General features: G+C 35.7%; 1 protein-coding gene across 2 annotated transcripts in view; it reads right to left on the reverse strand.

The window, feature by feature from the left end:
- ACC (acetyl-CoA carboxylase) overlaps nt 1-20,743 on the reverse strand; it is a 290,230-nt gene that overhangs the window by 46,400 nt on the left and 223,087 nt on the right. For both annotated transcript variants that reach the window (XM_089105579.1, XM_089105578.1), the window contains exons 31-32: nt 11,875-12,037; nt 6,531-6,697 (exon numbers count right to left, since the gene is read on the reverse strand). In XM_089105579.1, the coding sequence (XP_088961705.1) occupies nt 6,531-6,697; nt 11,875-12,037 (330 nt within the window). The remainder of the gene's footprint in view (nt 1-6,530; nt 6,698-11,874; nt 12,038-20,743) is intronic.

Genomic DNA, 20,743 nt, shown 5'->3' on the forward strand with positions numbered 1-20,743 from the left:
ACTAGAATTGAGCGCCAAGGGCGGGTCTTGAATTGGTTCCGGCTCGGAGCTTTCGACTGATTTCACATTCTTGACGATAGTATAATTTTACAGTTAAAAATTAATCACAATAGACGAAAATTCACATTAGGGGAATATAAACTGCCCCTACTAATTCTTTTATGTTGATGTTAAATTTAGTTCGATCTGCTGAGCGATACGCTCCTCTCCCTGGAACCAGGGACTTTCACCTTGGGAACATCTCAGGGAACATCTGAATTTTTGGTTTTGTTTTTGTGGCCTTAACTGAAGCTCTTTTGTGGCTTCGACAAACAAAGCCTCATTGAATGGTTTTGGTTCATTCTTTTCGCTAGGGTGAGATTTCAGCTCCTCTTTATTTTCGCTAGAAGTTAGATCCATTTTGGATTCTTGAATAGTCTCCTCCTCGTTCTTTTCTGCAGCTGGTACATTCTTTTCGCTAGGATGCAATATTCCATAAAACATGTTAAAACTTAGACGTATTCTTTTCATATAATTACTGCTGCTGGGAAACCGTAGGATATAGATTAAAATGACGTCATTCTCGTAGCACTTTTATGACGTTTATACCAAGAGTGATGTCACACCATCTGCACTGATTTGATGTTTATAAAACTTGAATTGGGTTCATCAATAAACATGATGTCATGCTAACGATACTGCTATCATCAAAAGAAAAAATTAAATTGCTAATACCAAAACTTACCAGAGAAATATTTCGTCAGTCCTGTCATCAGTTTTTTTTTTTAAAGTACTTTATAAAAAGACAAAGCCATAATAGAAGCTGATATAATACAGGAACTGATTCTATAATAATCAAGAGTATTCAACAGAACTAATTAAAATTGACTGGTAGTTTATTGAACAATTACATTAATTCCTAGAAGTCTGAGCAATTTGGATTCTTTAGTATTATAATTATTAAAGTGAAATGTTCAAAATATGCTTCATTTTCAATAAACCGTAAATGACGCTCTGACATTTAGGAAGTTTGAGAAGTCGCGCCTTTTTATTGTTACCTTTTCCCAAAGAAACAAAATTACTATGGGCACTATTATATTATATAATATCATACGATTATTCTTGGTTCATATTTAATTTAATGCTTTAATACAAAAAGCAGAAAAAAACACAAATATAATAATATAATATATTAATTGGGCAGATTAACACATAATAATATAATTGGTGATAGTTAAAATTACGTTAACAGAAATAGCGTACCGTAGAGATTTGGTAATGTCCCTTCGCAGGAATTCAGAATTATTATTTTTTTTCTCGAATCTAAAATTAATGTAAGTTAAATCTCCTCGGCATCAGAGTATGGAAAACGGATTGTTTTCATTTCTCTATTTCCTTTAGAAGCCCAAATGTCTGGCTATTAAAGATAATCAAAGAAGACATGATACAGGCGAAGTTCTGCATAGCTTATTCTTCCAATCACTAAGCTAAACAAAATTAATGCCCTGTTAGACCTGTTAGAAGTTTTTTTTACGAATACTTATCTGATGATAATCGAATCGAAATCTTGACAGTAGGAATTTGAAGGAAATTTCTTAGGTAATAAAGCTTATATTTGGTTTCCCTAAGATATTTTGTCTTCATCAATAAAAAAGGAATTTTTTTACAACTTTCAATTACTTATCAGAAAGGAAAATAATGGTAACTTGATATATTGCTTAATTTTAGTGGAGAGTGCATAAAACTAGGCTTCGCAGTTTTTTAACTAGAGGTACTAAAACCTTTTTATCACAATCTCTGTTGTACTCCTCCCTACTAATCTTCTTTTTTTTTTATTAAAATTTGTCATTTTGGCGGTTTTAAAATCTTTCAATATTTTGGGCTTTTGGGAATTCTAGGAAGTTTTGCTTGCAATTCTTTTCTTTTCTGCTGTTTTGTTTATTAATCTGCTGGGTATATAATCAAGTTGACAATAATACGTTAAGTAGTATTGTACTTTCACTACTGCGCGGCAAAGCCAGGGTTGCCACCCGGTGAGTTGCCACCCGGTTGATTATCTTTAATAGCCAGACATTTGGGTTTCAAAAGGAAACAGAGAAATGAAAACAATACTCTGATGAGGAGAATTAACTTACATTAATTTTAGATTCGAGAAAAAAATAATAATTCTGCATTCCTGCGAAGGGACATTACCAAATCTCTACGGTACGCTATTTCTGTTAACGTAATTTCAACATCTACCAATTATATTATTATGTGTTAATCTGCCCATTTATTATATTAAATTATTATATTTGTGTTTGTTTTCTGCTTTTTGTATTAAAGCATTAAATTAAATATGAACCAAGAATAATCGTATGATATTATATAATATAACAGTACCCATAGTAATTTTGTTTCTCTGGGAAAAAGTAACAATAAAAAGGCGCGACTTTTCAAACTTCCTAAATGTCAGAGCGTCACTTACGGTTCATTGAAAATGAAGCATATTTTGAATATTTCACTTTAATAATTATAATACTGAAGAATCCAAATTGCTCAGATTTCTAGGAATTAATGTAATTGTTTAATAAACAACCAGTCAATTTTAATTAGTTCTGTTGAATACTCTTGATTATTACAGAATCAGTTCTTATTATGTATAACATAATATTCCTTTAATGCTTAACCTTCATTTCCTGTATTATAACAGCTCCTATTATGGCTTTTTCTTTTTATAAATTACTTAAAAAAAAAAAAAAAAAAAAACTGATGAGAGGACTGAAGAAATATTTCTCTGGTATGTTTTGGTATCAGCAATTTAATTTTTTCTTTTGATGATAGCAGTATCGTTAGCATGACGTCATGTTTATTGATGTACCCAATTCAAGTTTTATAAACATCAAATCAGTGCAGATAGTGTGACATCACTCTTGGTATAAACGTCATAAAAATGCGAGAAGAATTACGTCATTTTAATCATATATACTACGGTTTCACAGCAGCAGTAATTATATGAAAAGAATACGTCTAAGTTTTAACATGTTTTATAAAATATTCAAAGCAGTGATTCCAGTTTCATGTGCTGGAATAGCAGTCTGGTGGGCTTTTAAAAAGCTTAGTAAATCCAAGATGGATCTAACTTCTAGCGAAAATATAGAGGAGCTGAAATCTCATCCTAGCGAAAAGAATATACCAGCTGCCGAAAAGAACTAGGAGGAGACTATTCAAGAATCCAAATTGGATCTAAATTCTAGTGAAAATATAGAGGAGCTGAAATCCAATCCTAGCGAAAAGAATGTACCAGCTGCCGAAAAGAACGAGGAGGAGACTATTCAAGGATCTAAAATGAATCTAACTTCAAGCGAAAATACAGCGGAGTTTAAATCTCATCCTATTGTACAGACTGGCCCATCTGCCGAAAAGAACGAGAAGGAGACTATTCAATAATCCAATAAGGATCTAACTTCTTGAGAAAATATAGACGATCTGAAATCCAATCCTAGCGAAAAGAATGTACCAGCTGCCGAAAAGAACGAGGAGGAGACTATTCAAGGATCTAAAATGAATCTAACTTCAAGCGAAGATATAGAGGAGCTGAAATCTCATCCTAGCGAATAGAATGTACCAGCTGCCGAAAAGAACGAGGAGGAGCCTATTCAAGAATCCAAAATGGATCTAACTTCTAGTGAAAATATAGACGAGCTGAAATCCAATCCTAGCGAAAAGAATGTACCAGCTGCCGAAAAGAACGAGGAGGAGACTATTCAAGGATCTAAAATGAATCTAACTTCAAGCGAAGATATAGAGGAGCTGAAATCTCATCCTAGTGAAAAGAATGTACCAGCTTCTGAAAAGAACGAGGAAGATACTATTAAAGAATCCAAATTGGATGTAACTTCTAGCAAAAATATAGAGGAGCTGAAATCTCATCCTAGCGAAAAGAATGAACCAAAACCATCCAATGTGGCTATGTTTGTCAATGCTCCAGCCTCCGGCCAGCAAAAAAAACAAAAACGTAAGGCCCATGGATCAGCACTTACAGCAAAGCAAAAACAGGAAAAACAGAGAAATATACTAAGTTTAAAAGCATGGGAAAAAAGAGGTTATGAAATTCCCACTCGAACTGAAAACAGAATTCGACCAGGAACGAGAGTGAGGCCAAAAACGCAAAAGGTAAATGTGAAGGAATCACGACCTAATGAGACTAAGGATGCTGCTTAGGCTCAAGTAGAAGTAGCGACTAAAGAAGCAGAAGTCAATTCCATAACTCTAGAGCAAAAAGCAGCTGATTTAACAGTAGATAATTGGGAGCTTGCGTATAGTAAAGGTGAAGAAGAAACTAATGTGTCGGAAACCAATAAATAGTCTATCAAAGAGTTGGAAAACCATTGTATAGCAGAAAAAGTATCACAGTAAAGTATTTACACCGAATTATTTTTTAGTTTTTAGTATATATGTCATTAATGACCAAGTAATTAAATTTCATCATTGTTTGAACTTTTGTATTTTTTGTCTTTTTCTTAGCTCTTCAATAGGCACTGTCTATAAGGTTCTGTATTTCTTTGCGAACGAGAGCACTTGATAATGACAAGAGTAGAATTCCAGACGCTAGTAAAGTAAAAAATGGATAGTGTAGAACAGTTTTCCAAACTGGGAGGCACGCCTCCCTAGAGAGACATGGACTAGTCTATGGAGATGGGCAAATATTAGACAGGATTGAAACAAATATCAAATGAAATTAAAACTACGCAGTCACGCAAAATATCCTAACCCTTCCGAGACTGACGTGGCTTACTGGCCCAAACTGAACAAAAGGTAGGTCACCATCTAAAGGTAAGATTAGCGAGATTTTATAGATGCCGGTGGATAGTCCTTTCAGGGGGACAATCAATTAGACGATCATCGGAGAATATTTTGGTGATCAATTATTTTCTCGAATACGCATATCAAATTCAGAATTCACCTTAGAAGTTGAAGAAGGAACTGATGAAGCTAAAATCGCATATTTAATTGCATATTGCATATTTAATTGCATATTTAATTGCTTGAGAAAAAACAAAACATCATTCTAAAGATATTTCTCCACATCTAGGGGGGATAATTTTACTTAATTACTGTAGGTGCACCTGTATAGAATAAAGTAAAGAAACAAAGTAATTATTAATTACAATGATAAAGATTATTTTAAATCTAGTGATTTCTGATCAATAATCTAGTGATTTATATGCTGATTTAGTGATTTTTTCAAGAATCTAGTGATTTTGTTTCTCACCGGTTGGCAACCCTGGCTTTACCGCGCAGTAGTGAAAGTACAATGCTACTTAACGTATTATTGTCAACTTGATTATATACCCAGCAGACTAATAAAGAAAACAGCAGAAACGAAAAGAAATGCAAGCAAAACTTCCCAGACTTCCCAAAAGCCAAAAATATTGAAAGATTTTAAAACCGCCAAAATGACAAATTTTAATCAAAAAAAGGATTAGTAGGGAGGAATACAGGGGGGATAATTTTACTCAATTACTGTAGGTGCGCCTGTATAGAACAAGGTAAAGAAACAAAGCAATTATTAATTACAATGATAAAGATTATTATAATTCCTAAAAGCCCAAAATATTGAAAGATTTTAAAACCGCCAAAATGACAAATTTTAATCAAAAAAAGGATTAGTAGGGAGGAATACAACAGAGATTGTGATAAAAAGGTTTTAGAACCTCTAGTTAAAAAACTGCGAAGCCTAGTTTTATGCACTATCCACTAAAATTAAGCCATATATCAAGTTACCATTATTTTCCTTTCTGATAAGTTGAACACCTTCAAGTGTATGCATTTAGAAGACTTTATAATAGTTAAAGTTGGATCTATAGTATCTAAAAAAGATACTGTAAAAAAATAATTAAATTAAAAATTAAGTAATTACTTTTAATAATTAAAATTGGTCAATTTCTGAGGGATTATCAAAAGCTACGAATTGTTAAAAACACAAAAAAAAACTCGGGACAAAGCTTCGTGAACAGCGCTGTGACCTGGAGTTTAGTGACAAGGGCCAATAACTACTACATAAAGCGGGCTGAGTACACATCTTGAAGGTATGTCTTTGATGAGTTGGGCATACCTTGACAGTTGCATAAAAACTGAATAGTTAACAAACTACTGCTACTACTACTAGCACACTACAGCACCAAGTCACCTAAGACCAACACAGCTTCACACGCACCTCCTTCATCCCAATCTATTCAAATCCTCCTCTTTACACCCTTCCAAGAACGTGTGTTATTAAAATGTGAGTTTTGTTTAATTTAATTTAGTTCATTTTTTTGTGTGTGTTTTTTTTACGTTGATAAAGGCTTCCGGACGTGAAGTCGAAATATTTGGATTTCTTTATTATTTAAACGTTTTTTTTATCCACTGCTTTGTTTTAAAATATCATACTCATTTTTCTATCTTTCCATTTGTTTAATTCTGAAAATCTTCAAGTTAAAAGTGTGAGAAAGAAATAAAAACTGGGATAATTAAGAACAACCTAAATAGGCAGTGAATATAAATTATGTAAATGGTTTTCCACGTACCTTGTTGAGTGCACCAAAGCCAGTTAGTATAATATGAGAATTGTCGATCTGTATGACCCTTTGTCCGAGTCGAACCAGATACGTCCCGATTCCAATAGCCCGACAGGTTACCATAGATATTGTGACAGTTTCTTTGTAAGCTTGAGATGACTCACCCGCAATCATGCCTGATATAAATATTTGTATAAATAAATAATATTTGATATGGTATTTGTATATAAAAATATTTGCATAAATGAGTTATGAAAAGGAGTTAGAAGATGACATTAGCAGGGGAAGAGACAGGAACACCTCTTTAGGGCTTACATACCCCTTTTCGGACAGATCACTTCGAACTCCTTAATATTGTAGAATGTACCTCACAACATAAAAAGTAATAAGTCAGATCGAATTCTGCATGTTCCAATAGATATCAGTTATTCATTGGATTAATCTATTGAATTAATCTACAATCCATAGATTTCACTAATTGACCATAAAAACTATAATTATATATATATATATATATATATATATATATATATATATATATATATATATATATATATATATATATATATATATAGATATATATATTTATATTACTGTGGTCAAACGGTATGAATAAAAACAAAATTTAGGGTTCATTAAAAGACATAAGAAAAGTAAATAACTTATTTTTTTTAATCTAAGAAACACTTGTGCACATTGCGTAAAATTCCTTACATATCAAGGCCGTATGCAGGGGGAGGGGGGGGGTTACCCGATTTGAACCCCCTCCCCGAAATTTTTGACCGAGTCGAAAATAAGTCGAAAATTAGTAAAACCTAGGTAAAAATCAGCAAAATTAGTCGAAAACTGAGTAAAAAATTAGTAACCCCCCCCCCCAAAAAAAAAAATCCTGGATCCGCCCTTGTTACATATCCTCTACTTTTTCTGTTAGCTTTTAAACTGAAGTGTTCATGAAATAATCTGCAATTTTTCATTACCGTTAGAACCGTACTAGAATAAGATTTTTTATTCTCCAGTGAATTTGATATTTTTCTACATAGTTGTGTGCACGAGGATCGCAAGAATAAGCAACGGAGAGCAATTATTTATATTTCAGGGCCCCTACGCACTTTTCCCCTCTAAAATAGTTGAAAAAGTGACTTAGACACGAAAAAAGTGACCTAATAGTGACCAAAATCATATCAGTTTACAGGGTTAGAAGTACATATTATCGAATTCTCAAAAACTTTATGCATCATTCTCAATGATTTATTTTTCATTGTGCTTCTGTTTATCGTTTTTTTTTCTGTTAGTTTTGCATATAAAGGTACAATGAATCACAAAAAAAAACGAAACTTTGATAGGCACGCTATATAAAGAAAAAACATTGAGATATATGTATCAAACTAAACGGCGTCACCGACCATGAGGTCAGTTCTCCTTAGAATTCTTTTTCAGCCGCAAAGAGTTTGCTTTTTTTTGTGAATGTTATCACATTCACAAGGTTTACCTGCAAGTTCAACATTTTTTCTTTTCTTATTTTAACTCTTCTAGCAGTTTAGCTTCTTCTTGATCAGCCTCTCGCTTCTTTCTCATATCCTTCTCTTGATCTTTCTTGCGTTCACGCTGAGCTTCAAGATGGTTCAAGTAACTGGTTCGAGCTCCCCTTGCAAGTACATCAGGTCACGTGTTATAGGAGCGTTCACTAGCTTGGCCCCAAACATATTTAACCCGTCAGAAATTGTCAGCTTCGCAATCAACTCCCATTGCTGCTCTCTGTTCGGACATAATCTTTCCTGATAGTGCTATCAGGAAACAGAGTGCACCTGTGACAAAGCATTTAAGGTTTGGGTACTTACGCTTCCCAAATGACAAAACGACACAGGAAATTTACCCAATATTCGTAAACTCTCGTCGTAGCTGCCACGTCTGGATCCTTATCAAGCTGCTTAAGCTTACACTCGTCATCCAAAACATCTGACCTTGAGACACCAACTTGTACTTTCGTAGCTATGAAACCAATACCTTTCGAACCTTTTGCTGTTTCTCTCTCTGTGGGATGACAGCATCTGAAGCTCTTCAGGAGTCTGCCAGAGACGCTGTTCAAGATGATGTATTTTAGCAAGTAGGAAGCTGAAGCTCTGAAGTGTTCACATACCCTCATCAAGAGAGATTTCTTATGACATTCTTCAACATCTTTCAGGTAGACACAAGACAACGCGAAGTCCGCTAGGCTCTTCATATTTGACGAATCGTCAAAAAGTTTGACATCTAGAATCTTAGCCATTGTTTCAGCATTCTTTTCGTTCAAGATAAGTCCAGACAGCACTAGTATGAGCTACCTTAGCTCTGCAAACAAGAGATGGATCAGTGGTCCATCATGATGAAGTTTTCCAGTGAACTCTGCAAAGTAGTCAACACTGTTTGCAATAAACTGACACTCTGCCTTCACGGTTGGACTCTTCAGAAGATTTGTAATCAACAGATGCGAGTTCGAATTCATAAGTCCTTCGGTTATCTTTGAGACAAACTTCATAAAATACTCAATCAATGGCTCCCATTCCAAGAGAAACCTTCGCGAATCTGGGCCAAGTGCAAGCCATCTGGTGGACATGTGCTTTAGTAAACCCTACAGTTGTTACATTATAATGATTGCTGTATCTTCCAAAAGCCCTTTAATCTAGCCGGCCAGCCCGAACAGAAATAGTACACTGCTACCACCACCTATGAAATATCGTCTGCAATAGCTTCTAGTCTTTTTCGGAAAGTATTATGAACAACATGGATCCTGCATGTCCCGAAACCTAACGATCCTTTGCTTTGATCTCCAGTGTATTGTATATTTTAACTTTTCATCAAGCGCCAAACTTTTTTTATTAACAAAAGATCCGTCATTCCCTATCATAAGGTTTTTGAGACTTAAATTGGTTTGATCAATTACCTATATAGGCTCACGTTTTAGATCTTCTGCTTTTGCGTGAACGACAGACAGCCCTATTCACTTTCTCAGACCGGAATCCGACTCGAACCTGAAACTGTTTTTTACTAGCTTCGTTTGTCGTCTCATAAAACCCAATAAAGTAGTAGGGACCATTTAGATAACCCAATATCATCCTCTTAAAGTGAGGCGACAGATTGTCGGTTACGATGTATGCAAGCTTATCTGCTCCAACAGCAAAATCCGTGAGCATCCCATCCCCAAATGTAGCTTTGAAGGTAGTTGCGATACTGCCACAAGACACAGCAAGAAGATTCACCGAGACCATTTTCAGTGCCTAGACAAGTTCAGCTTTCAAAGTGTTGTTCTTCAAGCAAATGAAGGGTAAGGTAGAGTTAGAAGGCAAAGAGTCTCCACTAACGTTAGCGTGAGAAGCTACTGCCATCTGTAGCTGCAAAGGATGTAACTTATTGCACAAGTTTTGCTGATGAACCTCTGTTCTACGTGCTGCTCCAGAGCTTGTATGCCTTTTGAGCAGCTCAACGTACAGATACACAAGCCGCAGGAAAATGCAGCAGCATCACTGAGCACTTCAGTACGCCAATCTTTACAGGGGCAACCAGTGGGATTATCTTTTGACAGCCATTACTTCAAAAATATGCACTTCCCCATTGTGCAGGTCTCACTTCAGCATGAAGTTACTGAAAAAAGAAAATGAAAATAAAATATAAGCTAAATTTCATTTAAAAATCAAAGAGTAAAAACTATCTTTACTTTATCGCACGTTTGATCCAGAAAAAGGTAATTTCCATGAAAATTGCAATCTTTGCATGCGTCAAGGTTACAGATGTGAAGATCCCTTAGAAAGTTCTACACTAGATGAGGGATGAGATGTGCCACCAGATCGAAACTCGTAAATCAAAACTCGCGAATAAGAAATAGGAGAAGTTGTGCATGAACAACTACTAAGGGAAAGGCAAATGGTGTCAATCTCAGAATTACTTCAAAGATACTACGCAAAGTCATCTCTATCTGCCACCTTCTGAAAGGACATCATCTAATAGCCTAATCTCGGACTCCAGCAGCAAGAGTCGTCGATCCTTCCCGCTGCTCTCACTTACATACAACAGTTTTACATAAAATTAAAACCAGAATAGCAATTCTAAGGGATCCAAGAAGACAGCCCTCAGCCATTTATGTTGTGGTGACAACAAGGTTTTCTGTTGTTGAATTTGTACCAAGTAGAGAACATGAGAAGGACTGTAGCCTTCCTATTTTGGTTGAAAAAGATTGGGACTTACCTTGTTAGCTACCGATGTTATGTCTGCTGACAAAAAAAGCACCTGAGTTGAGACAGGCTATATACTTGGAGACAGCTGAAAGTGATTAAACAAAAAAAGAGGTTTTTTTAACTGAAAGTAAGAAGCAACATTAAAACTTAAAACGAACAGAACTTATTACGTATACAAAAGGGGTTGCCCCCTCCTTAACACCTCGCTCTTTACGCTAAAGTTTTTCAGTACTTAAAGAAAAGCGTCTTATTGTTCTAATAAAATGGCTCTTGTGTTACAGGAGTCATACTTAAAGAACTGGGACAAAATTCAAACTTTAGAGTAAAGAGCAAGGCGTCGAGGAGAGGGCAACCTCCTTTATAAACTTAATAATTTCTGTTCGTTTTAAGTTTTAATGTTGCTCCTTATTTTCAGTTGAAAAAACTTGTTTTTTTATTTAATTTCTCATGGTTTTTTAAATAATGCAAGGAAATCTGGCCCCACCTCCACGGAGAAACCCCCTCCCCACGGAAATATCCTCTAAATAATTCAATCTCGGTGAAAATTTACGCCCGAGAAATAATCTTAACCACTCCGCGCGCAAAAACGAGACGGAAAAGAGAAAGCAAGATATATAAAAAGAATTTTGAATAAGAATTCTGACAAATTCCCTCAGTGTATAATGTCCCCTGACAAGTTCACTCCCTGAAAACTTCCCTCCCTATGGAAAATTCCTCCATGGAAAAATCTGCAGCAGAAAATTTTCCCTTCCCCCCACCCGAAAATGTATGCATACATCTCAATAACAAATACTATGCACAAAAATGGACAAAGTTTATAACTTAGACCTTTCCCCTGGGGCTGTGGGGGGGGGGGGGAATTATGTTATACCCAAAGTCATAGTTATTGTTTTGAAGATTCTATCTCATAGAAAAATGAATTTGATATATTTTAACATTGCCCCCCCCCTCCATACGAGTTTCTGGGACTTATGAACAGATTATCAAAAATTAATAAGTTAATTAGAGAGGCAAATATTAATTATAGGGCATCCAAAGCATATACACCTGAAAAGCTCAAGTTTTCAACACCAAGGCCATCATCTTTTATATATACCTGAAAAGCGCAAGTTTTCAACACCAAGGCCATCATCTTTTATATATACCTGAAAAGCGCAAGTTTTCAACACCAAGGCCATCATCTTTTCCAATGATGTCTGTAATTTTGTATCTGGCTTCTCCATCATCTTCCATTAGTTCAGCTCGGACTGAATTCATTGAACTGACTTTTTTGTAATCTTCTGGGGTTAGGTACAGGTATTTAAAACCCTATAAAAAGGGCAAGATACAAATAAATGAATTATTATATAGTCCAATATATATAGTTCAATTAATCAAAGCAAATCCAATCACTTACTGAAAACAAGAAACACTTTTATAGGCATGGTCCAAACATAGTATTTTTCAATCAAAATTTAAAAATACTAAAATAATTAAAATATGACCAACACGAGAAAAAATTGTCAGCGAGCACAAAAGTTATTAAAATGCACAGGCTAAGAATTATTAGAAGCACGGACAAAGGCCCAAAAACAGTAAGAGAAGCGTATGAGAATCTAATAAATTAAGGGTAAGTCGGTAAGACGCAGTATGGTAAGACACTGAAAAACAACCTACCAACCTGTAAAAAACGGTTACTTGAACTTGAAACAGCACTGTTTTCTGGAATCTTCAAGTAAAAAAACAGGTCGTTTCTCAGATCTATTTTTATATTTCCGCAATTCATTGTTCTCTCGAAAAAAAAAAAAAAATTGAAGATGTCCAAGACTCAATCACCATTTGATATTTTCCAAAAAAATGGAATCCAAAAATGTCAATTTCTTGAAATGAAGGCTGGGATTTCCATGCCACTTTGTCATATTAGATGGAAAGATTTTGCTGATTGGTTTTAGAAAATGCACTCCAGAAAATTCGTTCCTAATGGAGATTGGCAGCGCCAGATGGAGATTTGCTTTAAAGAAAATATGATGAGAGCTGTTTTGTTCCTGCTCTTAACACTTGCGATGAGTGACTCTTAATTCAACTTAAGTTGAAATAGCAAAATCTCATTTGAATAGGATTTTTCTGTATTATATGAGTAAGATTGAAGACATTTGAATCCCTATATCCCCCCCTCTAGGCGTTGAGAATTAACTTTCTAGGGGAGCTTTCATTGAAAAATGACTTTTAAGAATTTTCCATAAAAAAATAGAAAAAAAATGACAAACTAGCCCATCACCGTATTTTGTAAACCCTCCACGAAAACTAAAATTTCTTTATGTAGTGTGATGTACTTTTGTACGACACAATGCGTTCCAATTTGTTTTAGTAACACTGAACTAGTCTGAAAAAAAAAATTATGAACCATTGAAAATTTAAAAGGATGAACGTAGCGAGCGCTTTTTCAATGATTAAACACATAAAGACTTATACAGACATTAAGAGATGTCAAGCTATAAATGGTTAAATAGTGGTTAAAATAACCGTAAAATAATGGTTTTTTTTTAAAATGGTTATAAAAAAAAAAAAAAAAAAAAAAACTGTACGAATTGCAATATCTTCCCGTTGACAAAGTGGAATTTTTATGAAGTAAAAGCCAACAGGCCTTATACTAGGTAGTATAGTCTGGAAATAGGGGTCCCAAGTTTACTTCTTGGGAAGGGGGAATGTGATAAGCAGGGTACGAAGGAAGGACGGTACGACAATACCCTTAGTGACGAGTCAGTCACAATCATGATTGTTGCAGTCACTGCAACCAAGTAAAGAATGAGCCACGGCCCATAGTAATCAAAAACTAAAAAATTCTGAAAAAGCGTCTAGTGATAAAAAGTCCCCATTTGTAGCTGATTCAGGAATGACAATTCTCATTACGATAAGTCTTAACAGTAAATAGAGGAATGTTGAAGAATAGCCCCAAACCCCTTGAAAATGGTGTCACATCAAAATAAAAAGTACATCATTGGAACCGACGTTGCCGAAAACCCCACACAGGATACTTACAGCCCCCCTCCACGTTGATCAAAAGGGAAAATAAATTTCTTGCATGAGTAGCAGTTATGTGTCCGGTTTTGTTCTTCTTTGTTTCGTCTAGGTAAAAACCGTTATTCTAAATAATAATGAATTGACATATTAGGAGAGGGTTTGAACCACCCCCAAAAAAAATATTTGTCCAGTTCGTAAAAGCGTGACAAAATGGATTTAAATAATTTTTTGATGCCTTTTTAAAGTTGTTTTTTGTGTAATCCCCCCCTCCCAAAAAAAACTCCCCTCCCCCGAAAAAAAAAATTCTGGATATGGCCCTGGATACACATTTCCTTCCGTTTCAGTAGCAATAAACAGGTGTTCCTAAACCTCTTACTTTACATTATGCAGAAAATGATGTTAGACGGCTTTTCTATGTTGTTTTCCCTTGAATCCACGTTTCTACGCTATAATTTTGTCTTATTGAAATAATTTATTATCCGAAATTTTTCCTGTGTTCCTGTAATTTAAGTTCTTAATATTCAACGCTATCTATTTCATACTCAACGAAGAGTCGCAAGTACCAGCTTTGATGATTCTAAAATTTTAAAATGTTTTTTTTTGTTGTTGTTGTTGTATAGTAAGTAAGGCTGTATAAACATGATCAGGGGGGGGGGGTATATTTTTATAAATTAAGCAATTATTTGTGGGACTTTTTGTCGAGCACAACCATTAGAAGTTACGTAAATCCCTGGAATAAAAAATCTTTATCGGTACCTAGGGCCAGGTTTTCATTCAAGTTGTGCTATAGCCCAAAATGAAAGTGAGGAGAGGCGGAAGGGGGATAAAATAAAGCTAACAAAAGATCTTGACGATTATAGTGTTTTTCAACCCTAGGTGTTTGTGTATGACCTTTCCGATTTCAGGGGCACGTGGGGGAGGGGTCTTCAGATATTTTCGATATTAGCCAAGTCTGGCGCACTGAGGAATTTGTTTTGTCATCGTCGGCGTTGGCAAGTTTTTCAGAATATTCGATTACGTAAATACTTCGATTACGTAAATACTTACGCAAAAAATATTGAAAATAAAACATAAATATAGCGGATAAAACACGAGTTAAAAATGAAAGCGACCTAGAAACTCCGTTTAACACAAGTTTTGACATATTTTAAATTAAAAACTTTGTTATTATAATATTTCCTTCAGAAGAGATCATGTACAAGACCGATACCAAAAAAATTTCCAAATTATGTTCCCTCTTGTTTCCTTTTGGTTGAAACTGACATCGGTCATTCAGAGCGATAACATCTATCTATTAGTTTAAAACAGTTAATACACAATACAGTGCGCAAGGACGGGGAGAAGTTAGCCACGCCCTCCAGCATAGCAGCGTCTCCGGATAAAGATTCATTTCTTTGACAACTGAAGAAGAGAGCGCTACAAAGCTGTGTCCCGGGCTAAAGCGGGACGCAACGAATAAACTCTACTGCCGGAGAATATTGCTGGCAGAGAATAAGGTAGGCAATCTTAATTATTTTGGATAAGCAAGCAGAAATGGAGGGGAACCAGATTCAGCCACTTCAACTTCTGGATGCATCAGATCCCGACGCTATTTCTCAGTTTATGCGTGAAATAAATTTCAAACTGGATTTGACCCCACAGCTCTCAATCACCTCATCCGGTATAGAGGCACAAATGAACAGTTTTAGTAAACAGCTAGATACAACAAAATCAGAAATTTCAAGCGATCTAGCGGAAATGAGGAACAAAGTCAGGGACTCTACACTGGAAATTGACTCATTGAAGGCAGAAATAAAGCGTTATAACTTCGTGTTTTACAATTTCCCTGTGACTGGTCCGTCCCAGTCAAATTTGAAGGATGAGCTTTGCGAGTTTCTTAGCTGGAGCCTCCCAAACCTACAGATTTCTCGGAGGGACATAAAGAATGCTTTCCGCCTGAGATCAGGCCGTGTAATAGTTAAGTGGAACGACTTGGAAATACGAAATGCAGTTCTCAGGAAAAGTTTTGTATTGAAACAAAACGGCGTAGGGGTTGCTCCGGACTACACTACGTATCAACGCGAGGCTAGAAAAAATTTAAAGCCAGTGCTGTCCCAAGCCCTTGAAAAGGTCAAAATGCGCGGCTCAAAGGCGATAGGCTTATCATTGAAGGTAAAACGTACACATACAACCGTGAATGCCAAAAAGTAAAAGAAATGACGATAAGCCACCCAATTAGGCCCCCTAATCCAGCGCAAAGTAACTTAGAGATAAGAGGTATAAATTCCGTTAATGTGAATAAAAATAACTAGAGCTCAGTCCAGAATTGCCCTTCAGATCAGTCGGACTGTTCTGGTAATGAAAGTGAAACTAACACAATAGTTGAAAGAAACAACAACTTGCCGAAAACAGTTTGAACAGGGAAAGGTCGTAAAAGCAGCGAGATTAGCCCCGTCGATAATACTTACAGTCGCACCGCTAGAAATGTACGGCAAAGAAATGACGAGGCATTGACAAGCCGGGTTACTGAAGGAAATTGGCCACCAATTTACAGACAAAACACACATCCTTTCAGGCAGCTACAGAAAAATCAGCCTTGGCAGTACAGGGGTATTAATAGGCCTAGGAGAGACGATTATTACCGGTTAGCTTTCCCCTCGAGTGATTACGGAGCCCAATAGGATCGGCAAGGCCATACACAAACCCTGAAGTTTGTATCTTGGAATGTACAGGGTATAAAAAATAAGTTAAGTTCTGTGGAAAGTGAGTTGTCAAATTTTTACTTAGCAGCATTAATAGAAACCTGGCATTGCCCTAGTGAAACTCCAAAAGTAAGAGGTTTCAATGTGGTAAGTGGATCGCGAGAGTTAACTTTGAACAATCGTTATTTTGGAGGCCTTGTAGTGTTGATAAAAGATGAGTCTTCCAAAAGTTATACAAAGCTGAAAAGTAAATCAGAAAATGTTATTTGGATTAGATTAGAATGTTTGGATGGACTGTGTATTGTAATAGGATCGATTTATATTCCGCCTCAAAATAACTCGTAACGAAATGAAGATACGTGGAATTTGTTGGTAAAAGAAGAAATAGATGAAAAAAGAGCTCATTTTGAAAATGATAGATTGATATTAAGGGGTAATTTTATTGCTTATACTAGTGATGAAGTTGAATTAAAAGATGTGTTAATTCCAGGTATTCCGTCAGCAGTCCCAGCCGTCTACAGGAACTAGCAGAAATGAAAAAAGAAGAATAAATCAATGGGGAAGAAGGTTTCTGGCACTATGCGCAGAATCGGGTTTGATGATTGGAAGTGGAAGACTTGGAAAGGATAAAAATCGGGTGAGTTTACCTGCGTATCTGGGGCTAAAGCAAGTTTAATTTATTATGTTTTGTTGGATATTCGCTGGGATCCGAATTACCTTAATGTGGATGTGCTTAAGCTAGTAGGATCGGACCATATACCGGTATTTTTAGAAATTAGATCAAGGAGTGCTTCCCATACGAGGGATATTTCAAGGAAAAGTCGTATTTATAATAAAAATGTTAGACGTCAGATACCTAGGGAATGGTCTACAGAACAAAATGTTAAATTAAGTGAAGCGTTTTCAGAGGATGATGTAGCTATAAGGCTAAGTGATTTGGAGAAGATAAATAACCAAGATAGATTGTTAGAAGAGTTCACGGAGATTTTACATGAAATAGCAGGCCCAGTTCTAGGAAATAAAGGAGGTTGTAAGGATATAGAATTTTTTGATGAGGAATGTAAAATAAAAAAAATTTGAATTGATTAAAGAATTGGAGATTTTGAGGGAATGGAAAGAGGAAAATAGGCTTAGACTAGTAACAAGGTTTAAAAATGTTCCCCGGGAGTATAAACGCCTTTTAAAACAGAAGAAGAGACTGGCTATTCAAAAAGGTAAGGAGGAGCTGATCCAGTTTTATAAAAAGAGCAATATGCGGTCTTTCTGGAGAAAGATAAAAAAAGGGGCCTCCATAGCCCAGCCAAAAGTACCAGACCCGAATACATGGCCGACATACTACAACGACGCGGTTCAGGAAGACTATTCGTTTGACTGCTGGTTCAGCGACGAATTATCGAATACAGAGAATGAGATCAGCCTCCCACTGAAAGAACACGATTATGATCTGATAAAACCCGCATCGAAGAATGCATAAGCGCCATGGAAGGTGGATCAGCACCTGGTAGCGATGGAGTCCCAACAAAGATCTTGAAACAATTCCAACTTCTATTTATGCCCATCTTCAACTCAGTTCTGGCTTCTGGAGAATGGCCCTCGCCGTGGAAAACATCCTTGATTTTGCCGCTATTCAAAAAGGGAGACCCAGAGGATCACAGTAATTATCGACCGATATCTCTAGTACCTAGTATTAGCAAAATATTAGAAAGAATACTAGATGCTAGATTAGCTCATTGGTTAGAAAAGTATAGGATTTTGAAGGAGGAGCAGGCAGGATTTCGGGATGGATATAATGCTATTGATAGGGTCTTAGTCTTACAGGCGCTTGTAGAGAAATATGCAAAAGCGAAGAATAGGTTGTACGTTGCATTTTTTGATCTAGAAAAGGCCTTCGACAGTATTGATAGGATTTCCTGTGCTTAGAACTGTTAAAGGTAGGCTTACCAAGACTTTTCGTTAGGATACTAGCTGATATGTCTAGAAAGACATTTGGTATAGTTAAAGTTTCAGGGAAGGGACTATCGTCGCCATTTGAAATTAGAAAAGGAGTAAAACAGGGTAGTAGTATTTCGCCTAGGTTGTTCACGTTGTATATAAATGATATTGTTGACCATTTTAAAAAGGTATGGGCCCCTACGGTGTCACTAGGGAACTTGACGTTATCTCTGTTGTTTTTTTCTGATGATGCAGTGTTGATATGCAAGTCACCAGAGAAGCTCCAAATCTTACTGAGTATATTAGAAGAATATTTAGATAGAAAGGAACTAGTGTTGAATATCAAAAAGACTGAGATTGTGGTTTTTAGAAGAATTGGTGTGAATAATGATGATCAAAAAGTAGAATTTTATTATAAAGGTGAAAAAGTTAAAGAGCGAAAATTTTAAATATTTTGGAGTAAAACTTTCAGCAAAAGCAAGATGGAAAGATCATGTAAAAGAGATGATTAAGAGAGGGAAAGCAATTTCAGCTGCCATTTTACGTAATTCAAGGCTTTCAAGTATAAAAGATCTAAAAATGCATAAATATGTTTTTAATTCTAAAGTTTTACCTACTTTCATTACGGAGCTGAACTCTGGGGGCATGACCCGGCAGCACAATTGGAATCAATTCAGCTGCAACACTTTAAAAGATTAATTGGTATTCACGTAACGACCCACAATCAGGCAATAAAAGGTGACCTAGGAATATTTTCGCTGAGAATGAGTAGATTAGCACAGATGATCCGCAACTGGCTAAAAGTTCTAAGTCTGCCAGAAGATAGGCTACCAAAAGCAGCTTATGTGGAGATGCTACGGTCGAAACGTAAAAGATCGTGGCCGTATCAAATAAAAAATGTTTTAGATGGATTAGGATTATCCTATATTTGGAATGATGGGCTAGGACCCTCAGATCGGGGTGAGCCATTTTTGACTAGGATTATAGAAAGAATAAAAGACCAGGAAGTCCAAATGTGGACCCAGGCAGTTAAAACATCTGAAACATTGAAGTTTTATTCCGAAGTAAAAGAGATATTTGGATCTGAATATTATTTTAAACTAGGATTACCGGGGGAGACGTTGAGGACTTGGTTTCGGATCCGACCAAATTGCCTGCCACTAAAAAATAGAAAAAGAGTATTTGAAAGAAAAAGGGTAGCCCCAGATGCATATGCGGGTTACTCTTGCCCCAGATATAACCTAGGTATTGAGGATGTGGCCCATATTCTTGCCGAGTGCCAGCAACTTTCTCGATTAAGGGGAAAGTATTTTGAGGATGGTAACTTGGAGTTCCCGGGGATCCTTAAAACGACTGTAAAAAGGACAATCAAGCAGTTATGTAAATATGTAAATGAAGCGTTGAAATCAATGAGTGAAACTTAATATTTATGTTATTTTTCTTGTGTAGTGTAATTAAGAATACTGTTCTGTATGGCCTGTTTTTTTTGCTTATTATAAATTAATATTATTATTATTATTATTAAAAAAAAAAAATTATGGGGCTCTAAGAATGTTAATCCCCACTAAGAATATTAAAAATAATTTCTGCAATGCAAAATGATCCAGTCCCTATGGCGGATGCCTTTCAGGTTTATTAAATAAAAAAACAAGTTTTTTTTTAACTGAAAGTAAGGAACGACATTAAAACTTAAAACGAACAGAAATTATTCCGTATATGAAAGTGGCTGCCCCCTCCTCAACGCCTCGCTTTTTACGCTAAAGTTTTTTATTCTTTAAAAAAAATAGAGCAGTGAGAAAGTCGAACTTTAGCGTAAAGAGCGAGGCGTTGAGGAGGGGGCAGCCCCTTTCATATACAGAAAAATTTCTGTTCGTTTTAAGTTTTAACGTCGTTCCTTACTTTCAGTTAAAATCTTGTTTTTTTATTTAATTTTTGAACGTTTTTGAATTAATGCAGATTTTGATTTTGGCTCACCGTACATGACTAATTAAAACAAAATTTGCATATTAATTTTACTTTTATCGGGTTAAATGGCTTTCTCGAAACTTGTTTAATTTTATTTACGAACGTTTTTATTATTGATAAATATACGTAACTTACGAATTAACTTACGTAACGAACTTCTATATTCATATATTTTTAATACGTATATTAGGGGGTTCGCCCCCTAGTCAATACCTCGCTCTTTAAGCTAAAGTTCGAATTTTGTTACAATTCTTTAAAAATGACCCCTTAATCACATAAGCCGTTATTTAGAATCGATAACTCTTACGAAAGTACTAAAAATCTTTGGCTTAAAGAGCGAGGTATTGACTAGGGGGTGAACCCAATCATATACGTAATATTTTCTGTTCGTTTTAAGTTTCGATGTTGCTGCTTACTTTCAGATGAAAAAATTGTT

Source organism: Artemia sp. Qi Xiang Cuo, chromosome 19 (genome assembly GCF_049724085.1).
Source record: "Artemia sp. Qi Xiang Cuo chromosome 19, ASM4972408v1, whole genome shotgun sequence".
Classification (NCBI taxonomy): domain Eukaryota; kingdom Metazoa; phylum Arthropoda; class Branchiopoda; order Anostraca; family Artemiidae; genus Artemia; species Artemia sp. Qi Xiang Cuo.